The 12,466-nt window shown below is 40.3% G+C and overlaps 1 protein-coding gene across 1 annotated transcript; it reads right to left on the bottom strand.

Annotated features, from left to right (window-relative positions):
- Positions 1-140: 140 nt before the first annotated feature.
- Positions 141-12,107, bottom strand: LOC143099175 (polymeric immunoglobulin receptor-like). The gene is made up of 8 exons (XM_076262246.1): positions 12,033-12,107; positions 11,565-11,876; positions 9,741-10,061; positions 9,271-9,561; positions 8,820-9,137; positions 1,912-2,049; positions 1,717-1,751; positions 141-1,429 (listed from the first exon to the last, which is right to left on the bottom strand). The coding sequence occupies exons 1-8, from the start codon at positions 12,082-12,084 to the stop codon at positions 629-631; spliced, it is 2,268 nt and encodes a 755-aa protein (XP_076118361.1). The 5' UTR covers positions 12,085-12,107; the 3' UTR covers positions 141-628.
- Positions 12,108-12,466: the final 359 nt, after the last annotated feature.

Genomic DNA, 12,466 nt, shown 5'->3' with positions numbered 1-12,466 from the left:
GTCAAGACTAAAAAATGAAACACATTTTATAAAGAAGATAATGTTTGGCTGTTCTACTATATTTCACGTCACGTATGTACATTGACAATCATCTGCCAAGATAATGGCAATCTTTGAAACATAAAAAAACACACAAAAATATTTACATAAAAAATCATATAATGTAAATATTGATGCATGCCAAGCCAATGCCTTCTGCATTCACACAATCTTTGCTAAGGTAATAGACAATGCAGTGCCAGTGCAATATACAATGCTAATGGCCTAGGTTAGCGCAGATGGGGTACAAGCAGATAATCACTAGCAGTCTAAACTAGTAACACTAAACCAATAGTTGACTTTCCTGAGGGTGATAAAAACACATAGTGAACGGTGTAAATAGAAAACGTGGATTATGGATCAATGGGCTGAGTGTGGGGTTAGTCATGGTAATGGGGACAGGAGCTGCAGCTGTGTGTGTGTGCATGTGCATGTGTCTGTGTGTGTGTGTTCAGTATTTATGGGGTCCACAGCTGTTTGTGGTCATGGAATATTCAGTTTGAAGAACCCTGGAATGTTGGATCTATGTGATCAGGACTGGGCTTTGTGGGAACATGAATAGGATACATTTTAGGGTCATCAGCAGAAGTCATGGGTTCAGGGGCTGAGTGAGTTCATTGTCAGGGTTTATGGGTACCTGGAAATTGGTGTTTACAGGGTCATCATCATTTTTATAAGAAGGTAACTGGGTTGTATGGAGGTCAGTGTGTGTTGTACCTGATGGAATACAGACAGCTGAGATCCCAGGGTAGCTTGGTTCTACTTGAACAGTTAATTCTGAATTAATTGGTTTTGAGGGTACTTTTTCAGCACACATTGTGCCACTATTATTTGTAATAAGTTCTGCATTGACATACACCATATTGACTTGAGTACTTGTTGGACTACAGACCATATAATAGTCAGACTTATCAGAAGTGTGTGTTGGTGATTGAGGGGTTTTACACACCTTGTCCTCGTTGGTGTATTTGGGTTCCTGATTAGCTGGGTTTGTGGGGTCTGGATTATCAGTGCATCGTGTGGGGATGCCACTAGGATTATTGGGACATTGTGCAGTAGTATAGACAGTGCTCACTGTACTATCAATTTCATCAGTACCAGTGCTGAGGTGTGTGTCAGCAGAAGTGTGTATTGGTGACTGGATGTTTGAGTATGTGGGGACATTGCCGGGGATTGTGGGTAATTCAACGGTGGCATAGACAGTGTTGATCTGGGTGTGAGATGTCTTGGGGAGAATGTGGCCTGTATCATCAGGAAGGTTTGGGGGTGACTGGATAGTGTAGTACGTAGGGTCACCTGCATTGTCTACCTTGGTATAGTTGCATCTTGTCAGAGGAGGAGGAGGACCAATGTCATCAATCTCCTCATAAATACCATCTGGGTCCGGATTCTGTCAGAGATAGAAAGACAAAAAATCACACCAACTTTGGCCTCACTTCAACACTTTAATTTTATGAAGAAAGCATGCAGTATTTTACTGTAAAGGTATCATTTTCTAATTAGTATAAGTCCTTTCATCACATTACATCCTAGTTTTCATGATATATCATAAACGAACCCTACTCAACTGAGAAACACACTTGACTAGCAAACACACATGGGCAAGAGTGCAATAATATCACACTATACATCATGACATACAACATTATAATTTCAATTATTATCACATTTACTCACCTCAGGTTTGTGGAAGATCACTATGGTTGATCTATCTGAAGAGCACAGATATACTGTTAACATCATATAAATGTGTGTGTGTGTGTGTGTATGTGTGTGTGTGTGTGTGTGTGTGTGTGTGTGCATACTGTATGCACGCCCGCATGTGTGTGTGTGTGTGTGTGACTAGGTGGCAGAGGAAATGTCTCTACCTACCCTGTTTTCCACTCTGTCTGGGTCTGTAGCCCAGGAAATAGGCAACTGCTAACACCAGTGCTACTATCAACAGCAGCGCTACTGTCAACACAAACACAGCTGTATGATGTGTGTTCTGAACAGGAATCGTTTTGCCATCTGTGGGAACAAAACAGATATCTGATTTCTCATGATCTGTGAATGCAAATGACAGCAATTATAGTGAAAGCAACCATCACAATCTGTTTCGGATCGAAGCAGTCCAAACAGTATGTTATGTTTGGAATGTCTTTCAAAACTGAAGCTCTAAATGTTGCCAGGGTGAATATGAAACAAACCCATGGACAATCAGAAACATTTTATAATTTTAGCCTAAACAAAATTAATCTGAAGCAAAATACAGTAAAACACTGTCAAAATCCTATCACCTGTAAAATGGTGCAATCAAATCACGAGTACCATGATACCATTTTTTTCTGGGTTTAGTGAATTAAGGTTTATGCAACATTTACAACACTTGAGCTAGCCACAGATGTTTGCATGAGTGTTAGCTTCACTATTATCATTTTAGAAGCTCATACACAAGCTAGCTTTTTAGCACCCCTCACACCAGACTGCAGTGATACATGCTAGGATTTTAACAGTCCCTATACCAGAGTACAAAGGTTGGATGTCTAACACACACAGATTAACACACAATACTACCCATGCAGACACTCACTATCAGAAGCTCTGTACATATGGGATATCTAATGGCTGCATGGACTTCCTGATATTGAACAAAGTTATTAACTTGAACAAATATTGGACAAGGTACAGATTTGTTTTTCTTTTCATGGCTTTCACTAGGGGTGGGCGATATATATCGTCTGTGATAATATCGTGATTGTTGTTTTAACGATGTGCAAATTGACATTATCGAGTATTTAAATTAGTTATGGGGAAAAAACACGCAATCACACACTGGAGACTCATACATTCCCAGGAGGTAGGCTATGCGGGAGAAGTGCAGCAGAGCAAGTGTCACGTGATCACTAGTGGGTCACAACGTTGTCCCACACAGCCTAATGTTTATTTTGTGCAGAGAGTAGCCTACTTGGGATTTTATGCGGCTACTTCTGTTCAAGTAGCATTGATGAGACAGTCACGTTTTGTCCTACACGGTATTATATGGAGAGAAAACATTAGCCTTTGAGTATTTTAATAGTCAGTTATAAACAAACTAGATGTACCGCAGAGCGGTACAAAATATGACCGCCGCCCAGTCCAGCACATTTTTTCCACAAAAAGAAATCACGCTGAAAGGCCTATATGATTCTAACTGTCTCACTAAATTGCATTATCCACACTCAATTCTCACTGGTATCTGCTAGACAACAAGTACCAAAACATGATTAGTTCATAGATTTCACATGTAAAATTCATTTTATACAACCCCACCTCCATCTTGCCTGTTCATAATTATGAGAAATTCTTGATTGTTTGTGTTATGTTTATGTTATGTGTGTGTGTGTGTGTGTGTGTGTGTGTGTGTGTGTGTGTGTGTGTGTGTGTGTGTGTGTGTGTGTGTGTGTGTGTGTGCGTGCCTGCATATGTGCCTGTGCATGGAAGCGTACATATGTCTACGAGTGTGAGTATGTGTCATACGCAGTGCCGGCCCAAGCCTTTTGGGGGCCCTAAGCAGAATTTGATTTGGGGGCCCCCTCCCACAACGCAGTCACCTGTGCTTGGCGATAATTGACAACTTCACACTATAATGTCATATTATAAATTAATACAGTGAGGTTATGTATTAATACAGCGACTGATTATGAACTACTGTCCCCCTGGACACAGATGCATAAGGACCCTCTCCCCCTACCCTGTTTGTGCAAATGTGGGTACAAACGGGTGTGTGTGTGTGTGGGGGGGGGGGGGTTAGATGTGATTTCCTGTATTCTGGTGCATTTTTGGGATGGTCAGCTGGAGAAGGGCAGTACCTAAATTTGTTCAGATTCATAGCCTTTTGCTTTTTGACTTATTGGTAGTGAATTCACACAACTACTTGGGGTTCAGGGTCCCTTGACCTCTTGGCCTCGGTAGGCTCATTCAGTAATCCATCCTTGCTCACATGCCAAAAATGTTTTGGGGCTCCAATCTAGACTTCTGGCCCCATGTGCTTGGTAAACCAATGTATTAATATAGTTGTTATTTACACCAACCCTGTCACCTTTTAATCTTAGAGGGTACTAAAATCACAGATTTATTTGAAACATTCATATTCAAAGTGAATCACTAAGGGTGGTTTACTGAAGTTGAATTGACAAATAACAAAATACAACAGCATTTGTATTTGTTGTAAACAAGTACATCAGTTTAATTACTTGTTTTTCAACAGATTTGCTGAACAAATCCGCAAATGTGCATTAAATGAGCAATTTTCAACTACAAAATAAAAACAAAATAGACAAACATTAATAATCAAAAATAAAATGTCCCAAAAAATAGATAATTATTCCTACTTCGTTCCTGGTTTTTAGGCATCTGCAACTCTGCAGTGGACGAACCTGCAATGATTAAATAAATACATAAATAAAAAAATAAAAAAAACGATGTTAAATGTGTCGTGTCATATTAACAGGCTATGTAACCATTTGCCATCAAGAAAACCTCACCTTCTGGTAGGTAGAGTTAGGTAGAGGTAGAGATGTGCTCCAAAGGACTTCAACAGTGTCTCTGAAAAAAAAAAATATTGCTTAAGTGCATAGTTGATCGAGCAGAATGAGTTTATTTTGCTATCATTACTTACACTCAAATAACAAGCAATTCCACATGTAACAATTCATATTCTATTGGCAAATGAGGCATAATCAAAAGAGTATACTTAATTGCAGTATGGTGAACGCTTAACATGGTGATCTACTGCAGCCTAAATATTAGGGTAGCACCGCTACATCACTTGCCACTATCTTAATCAAATGTAAGTTTATTTTCATCACAGAAGTCTCCCCACCCAACATGGTATATTTTCTCAAACACTACCATCTCTCTCCAAAGATCTTAGAGCAGAGCGCACTGCTGTTCCATCTTTGCCTATGAAGCTGGAACGTTACCGATGCCCAGAGTCGCGCTAGTCAGTGGGTTGGGTTGGGACTGGGAGCCTGGGCTTAGTCTGTTGTTGCTATCAGACTTACCACTATGTCACATATTATAGAGCAGTAATAAACTATCAACACTTTCAGGTACGAAATCAGAAACAATCCCTCTGTGGTAAATTTGCCTTCAGCTACGTTTTCATGTAGCTACTGTAGTGCTAATGTCCACTTCAGTCAGCTAGCTAACTTTAATTTACGACATAATAAGCCCACCTAGAGCAAGGGTACATGCTTGATTGAACATCCAAAACAATCCCAATATCCTTGACATCTGAAATACATCTAGATAAATATATATTAATGGGAGACATTTCTCTGTTGATGGCGGAGATTTAGCTCTGGTGATGGCTTATATTAGATCATGACAGCTAGCTAGCTACTTCAAGCACAAAACATACTGTAAATAATCATGCAAAACATACCTGTATCTTGCTCGTTTTTCTCCTCCTCTGTCATTTTCTTCGTTCTGTTTTCGGCACCAGAGAGATACGTCCTTTTTTGTGACTTGTCTTAACATTACCGTCTCTTCCGATTGTTGAACTTGATGCAGTGTCTGCACGAATTGTATATGCACCCGAGGTGTCTACTTTATGCGCGTGACTCAAAGGCTGGCAGACACAGTAGCAGTAGGCAGGCATATTGATCATGAAATCATAATTTTCTTGATTTGAATGATAATTGTTTCATTTATTCATTCATTGATGTCACTTGTTTACGTTATTTATTATGTAAAAAAAAAAAAAAAACTCGATTGGGGGCCCCCTGGTGGCCAGGAGGCCCCAAGCAGCCGCTTAGTTCGCTTATGCCTCGGGCCGGCCCTGGTCATACGTATGATTACTGTGAATGTGTGTGTGTGTGTGTATCTGTTTGTGCACATGTGTGCACATGAACTGGGTTAACATGACCCCTGGAGGCAAATATACGGAAAAAATGGTCATCCTAGGCCCTACAGTTCTCAAGATATTTACAGAGAACTGTGTCTGGCCTACCCTCCTTTCGGGGGGTCCAGTCCAGCGGGGGGGCTACAGATCAAAACGAAAAATGACAGTTCCATGCTATCCATGTGGGGGTACATGCCCACCAAGTTTTGTGTACCCCGGTCTTTCAGTGTCCCGGGAATCCTTGTTGGTGTACGTCACTAAATGTACACATAAATTGTTTTATTGTAAGGCCCCCCATGAACGAAAGTACACAAAACTTGGCATGTATTCGGAGGGTCTCATAATGATCCTACAATTTCAATTTCGTGCAGTTTTGACCATGTCAGCCAGAGATATTGTGATGAAAACACCTAATTTTTTGCTTTTTAATTTTTAACTAGGTGGCGCTATACATGAAATAAGTGGTAATGGGATGGGTTGACATGGCCCCTTGAGATCAACATACAAAAAAAAGGTGGACCTCCTAGGCCCTACGGTTCTCGAGATATTCACAGAAAACTGTCTCCGGCCACCTACAGGCCAGTTGGTGTATAGTAACATAAATTAATTTATTGTGTGGCCCCCCATGAACGGAATTCCACGAAACTTGGCGTGCATTCAGAGGGTGTCATAATGATCCTACACTTCCAATTTCGTGCAGTTTTGACTATGTTAGGTCACAGATACCTGCGATTACAACACCTCATTTTTACTTTTTTGTGTTTAACTAGGTGGCGCTATACATGAAATGAGTGGTTATGGAATGGGTTGACATGGCCCCTTGAGATCAACATACAAAAAAAAATGGTCCTCCTAAACCTTACGGTTCTCGAGATATTCACAGAAAACTGTGTCTGCCCTACCCTCCTTTCGGGGGGTGCAGTCCAGCGGGGGGGCTACAGATCAAAACGAAAAACGATGGTTCCATGCTATCCATATGGGGTTACATGCCCACCAAGTTTCGTCTACCCCGGTCTTTCAGTGTCCCGGGAATCATTGACAGAAATTTGGACATGCGAAAAAGAAAAAAAAAAAAAAAAAATCTGACTAAACCTATATGACCGCCGCTTTGCTGCGCGGCGGTCATAATAACTATTCTCATGTAACTCTTTTGTAAATGGACTGAAGTTCGCTATAAATATCTACGTTTACCAATTATGGTAACCGTTAGCATCTCTATGGGATTTCTCATATATAGCCATAAGCTAACGCATTAGTTTCTATTCTGTAACTTGGAATGCTAACCTACGTGATTGCTCTAAAACAAAACATAGAAGGAAATAACTGAGATATAGGCTACTCTGTTGGTCTGCTCTTAGTTTTACAGTGAATCCTATGTAAAGGTTTGAAAGGAACTTCAGCTTCAGACTTTCTCTTGGGAAACTGTTAGGCCTATTCATCTTCTCTAATGTAGCTGGCTAGACCATGTCATTGCCACACACACAAGTGGGGGCAGAATTGGAAATGTGTCAGAGTGACAATGCATTGGTTGATTTGATTAAAAAGTCACAGGTTAGGTTATTGGTTATTATTGTAATGATGCTATTCGTACATAATGAGCTGTAAAGTAACTCAGACTTTAACAAAAAAATTTTTTAAAGGATATCAACTAATTATTGTTATCGTCAAAATCACAAAAAATATCGAGATATTATTTTTTGTCCATATCGCCCACCCCTAGCTTTCACAAAGAAAGTTGTTTAGTTTTGATTTACTCCATTTGATTTACTCCATTAGCTTTGATTTACTCCATGTATCTTTCCATTAGGCAACATACTGGAATTCTACCTGACAGCTTATATTCCATCACATGAATTCACCAAGGGGGCAGGCGAACTTTCGGAGAGCGTAGACACTATGGCGGATCTGAGGCTAAATAGTAGACCAGTTCACCTAGCCATCCCCATTGAAGCCCATTCAATTATGGCGCCACTTTGACATCAAATAACGTTACGGCTGAAGCGTTTTAAGCCTTTAAACTTTTTCTATTTCCGGAGTAATACAACATTGTGTGATTGGTGTCATAACCTCGTAGCTGACTTACAGACTAAGTAATAAACTTTTTTCCGAAATCAATGCTAAAGTGACGTAATAAGCATACAACCAGAGCGGGTGAAAGCGTCGCACAGGAGCAAAATAACCGTATTCTCTGGATAAGAACGAAAGCATCGGAGCACAACATTTCAGTGAAGTTTTGATGGATTGACAGTAGGCCTAGCCTAGGCTATGAATGTGGCGAGTGCTGTTTATATTAAATCACATTTATCTACGAACAACTAGGACATTTAGAACAGTAATGTAGACATGGTGGTAACGAAGTAAGTGGCTACATACCCAATCTCTCGGTGCAGCTATCACAAGAGTTACACAAGTCAGACTACGTGCCTACGTTACATTTACGTCCCCTGAGCCTGCGCAAAAACCCTCTTCGACCAACAGGAAACGGTTGAAATTTGCTTCACCCGCCTCGATTGACGTCTACGTGATGACTCTGTCCATATCTTTTACTGTCTATGGAATTCACTTTATTTACCCGGCGGCCATTGTACGCCAGAACGAGGCTACAGGGTACATTTGCCATTACACCTCAGTCCAGCAGATGGCGGTAATGCACTCTGTTTGCAAACTGCCACAAAAAAAAAAAAAAAAACTCAGAAAAAAAAGGGTTTGCTGGCCTGCTAGAGTAACCTTCCTCTTCTTCTTCAGTGAGTTTTTTTTTTTTGGCAGTTTGCAAACGGAGTGCATTACCACCATCTGATGGACTGTTCTGGCCGCCGGGTGAATAAGGCGAATTCAATAATGGATATGGTGTGATATGGGTTAGCATGTAGCAGTTCATCAAAGTCAAGAAAGGATGTGTGAATGCCTTGCTCACCTGAGACCTGCAGCTCCACCTTTCTGAGCAAAACAGTATAACTTCCACCAGGTTGCACTCCACACCAGTAGATACCAGCATCTTTACCCTCTAGGTCATGGATAGTCACAGTAAAGATATTCTCACTTTTGTTGTCCGACAGAGAATACTTGTGATTTGCTTTTGGTTTGGAATCCAGTATTTCTAGCTTTTTACACCCCTCATGTTCTTTACAGAAATGCTTGGTGTGGTCTGTAAATTCCACAGAGTATCCGCACTGGATAGAGACATGTCCTCCCTTTTCTCCAGTTTTTTCTATGGGTAGGTCACAACAGTCACCTGTCAAACATTAAAGCATTTGTCAAGCTTAAGTTCTCTGTGAGCTTTCAGCAGATAGCATGCAATCCCATCTCTCTCTCTCTCTCTCATATACATTACATACAGTATAAGTGTGAAAAAATAAAGTCCTTACCCTCTTCTATGCTGAGATGGAATTCAGTGTGCAGTTTTCCATCTTCTACACAGTGGTAAGTACCAGCATCGTCTGAGGTGAGGTTTGTAATAACAACTGTTAGGGAGTTCCAGACAACATTTTCATGCTGATTAAATCTGCTATCAGAGTCATGTGTGAGGCGATTATAAATGCAGGTTGTAGCATTTCCTTTGCAGAAGTATCTCTGGTTGTGTTGATCTTGGTCATCAAATTGGCAAAGGATCACAATGCCTCCCCTTGTAAATCCTTCAATTTGAATTATTTGCCTTTCTGTGGAATTGCATACAAAAGAGTGAGCCACAAAGAGTGTGACAAATTAAACATCTGGAAATTTGTATTTGATCTGAGTAAATTTTCAACAGCAGAATAATCATAATGTGGCAAGTAAGATCAGCCAAGACACAATATGGTTTAATAACATCTGTTGACTTTATCACAAAGAGTCTCACCTGTGATTTGAAGATTCACCTGTCTGGTCAAAGCCACATTATCCCCACCCGTTCTCACTCCACACCAGTAAATCCCAGCATCCTTCCTCTCCAGGTCATGGATAGTAACAGTAAAGACATTTCCATTTTTGTTGTCAGTAAGAGAGTACTTTGTATTATTCTGTAACTGTTTTAAGTTTATTAGATCCTGCTCAATGAACTTTTCATGTTGTTTACAGAAATACGTGATGTTTATGTTCGATTCCTCAGGGTACTTGCACTGAATCTTCACATGTCGTCCTTCATGTCCAATAGTTGTAGAAGGTGAATCACAGCAGTCACCTGTCAAACATTCACAAAGTACTCAGATCTGTTCTGATGTCATATATCGATGTCTGTCTGGTGACGACACACTATAATCCCAATATTGAACAGGGCTGTTTACAGCATAATTTTACTTTGTTTAAAGGAGAATTACGGTGTGATTTTGACCTAAAGTGTGTTGAAACATGATACCGAGTGTGAACGTATGTCTCATAGCTCATCTCGGCTTGTCCCCTGCACTCAGAAATCTGGCGCTAGTTAGCTGATGCTACCAACAGATTTTCAATGGGGGAGCCTCGGGCATCGACCTAGCCATGCAAATAAATCACTGTTTTAAACCATTTACGAGGCTCAAAGTAACTCCATACTTCATTGGTAGACTTCTGAGGGCCTTGACATTTAAAACAAAACATTGAGAACTTTGAAAAAGCACTGGTACACGATTTATACAGACAGTACCTTAAAGAATTTTACCATTTGACGCCATCTTGAATTTAGTCACGATAAATCAAGCGACGAGTACAAATGAACAGGTATGATAAGGGATCAGATTCCAAAAATAATTCCATGGAAATGCATGGATTCCAGTTGCTGCTAGTGGAACTACATTTCCACGGAATTATTATGCCTGCAACAACAGCGGCGCTCGGGGAGCAGTGAGGGGTTTGGTGTCTTGCTCAAGGGCACTTTAGCCATGTGTAGTTTCTGACAGCTGCTATGAATGTGTTATGAACTCACCCGTTAAGTAAAGTGTTACCACTTTTTCAAACTTAACACAGACTTATTATGCAATAAACATTGAATCCTCAAAAAATAAGGATGTTTTCCATAAAAAGATAAAGAATACACTATGTTACGCTGTCAATCCCATACCGTGTTGAGACTACGAATGCAAAATGGGCTACATTTAGGCTACCCTTGATGGTGCAGCTGATTTTAAGATCCAGGTTTAAAGCGTAACTATCACCAATATGCAACCTAAGGTTTTTGTGAATGTACCCGAGTTGAACTTTTGTTTAAAAGCATAATTAGGATGGAACGCCACTTAAGATTGACCTTATAGTCGTTTTCATGTCAAACGGCCTTTTGAATGGGAGTGATAGGGGCTTTGTTACTATGATCGTATAAAAATCACTACTTTTAAAACACTAAGAAGACTCGACACAACATGACACTTTACTTGAAATATCACCAGGGTCTCTACACATGAACTCGAGCATTGAGGAATTTGTTTGTGTACAGACTTCACTAAAAAGAAAGGGATAAAAACGCTCTGATCTTTCCTTAAACTTCATCTATGTCAAGACTACACCTACAGGTGCCCTCTGGCTGATATGAAACTTTTGAAGACAGAGCAATTAAGATCAAAGGTGAAACGCTGTTGCAGATTAAACCAGAGGCGTTGATGACACAGCAATGGGGAGTAAGAAGTCATGTGACGTATTTGTCTAACGCAAGTTTAAAAACCGTGTTAAACTCTAAAAAGTGGCTAAGCTAGCGACAGAGCAATTGCCCCCTTACCTTCTTTTATCTTCAAAAATAATGAAGTATGCAAGCCTCGATTTTCAACTCCACAATGATAATTCCCAGGATCCTTTGAGGTGAGGTGTGTGATGAGAACAGTTAAGGAGTCCCTCTGAACATTGTTATAAAGGAAGACTCTGCCATTGTAATTGTGGGCAAACCGCTTCAAATGACAAGTTTTATTATTACCCTTACAGAAGTACTTCTCCTTATCGTTATACTGATCAGCATATTTGCAAAAAATAAGTATTCCACCTGTCGTGAAACTTTCCAGTTGTTGAATTTCAGTTCTTGCGCTTAATCCAGGCACTAAAACAGTAAAACAGATGGTATCAACACAACAAAACGTTAAACATTGACAGCTGGATATACTGATATAACTGCTGCACTGGTGCACCTGTGCTTGGTCAACACAGTTTTGAAAGTTGCAAAAAAAAGTTAACTGCTTTCCAATGTGTATTTTACCTGCGATGAGGCAGAGACAAAAAATGACGATCTCCTTCATTGTGAATGTCATTGCACCATCTTGCTTCAGTAAGTATGTGTGTGCTGTTGGCAATGGTTGGTTGGTTGGGTGGGTCGGTCTCTTCCTGTTAGCTACTGGCTTTACCTCAAGACACATCCTTGCCTAAAAAAACTCTTCAGTTGTCTCTGACATCCCCCCCTTCTCACAGTACCAGCACGATTAACCCCTCGCTGCCTGCTGCTTTACCTTTACACAGTAATATTTTAAAAGAAAATTAAGCCAGAGAGGCTGTGGTTTAGCGATGAAGAGGAAATAAGGAGCTTCCGCTGTAAGCTGTAAAAAAAAGTCTAGAGCCTCTTCCCCAAGCTGCAGGTCCCAACAACAACATGTTAACCTGCAGTGAGAAACATAAACACACACACACACACACACA

The sequence above is a fragment of the Alosa pseudoharengus genome, unplaced genomic scaffold (genome assembly GCF_046254945.1).
Source record: "Alosa pseudoharengus isolate Yale_2024_CS ecotype anadromous, Long Island Sound unplaced genomic scaffold, YU_APseudo_1.1 YU_APseudo_1.1_scf_25, whole genome shotgun sequence".
Lineage (NCBI taxonomy): Eukaryota > Metazoa > Chordata > Actinopteri > Clupeiformes > Clupeidae > Alosa > Alosa pseudoharengus.
The sequence above is the reverse complement of the archived record's forward strand: the minus strand, read 5'-3'. Positions and strand labels throughout refer to the sequence as shown.

Excerpts from the sequence above, each read along its gene's own strand:
- LOC143099175 (XM_076262246.1), bottom strand. The coding sequence starts at position 12,084 with ATGACATTCACAATGAAGGAGATCGTCATTTTTTGTCTCTGCCTCATC. Across the intron at positions 11,877-12,032 it reads TTGTCTCTGCCTCATCGCAG|TGCCTGGATTAAGCGCAAGA; the intron begins GTAAAATACACA and ends TTACTGTTTTAG. Across the intron at positions 10,062-11,564 it reads ATTTTTGAAGATAAAAGAAG|GTGACTGCTGTGATTCACCT; the intron begins GTAAGGGGGCAA and ends AATGTTTGACAG.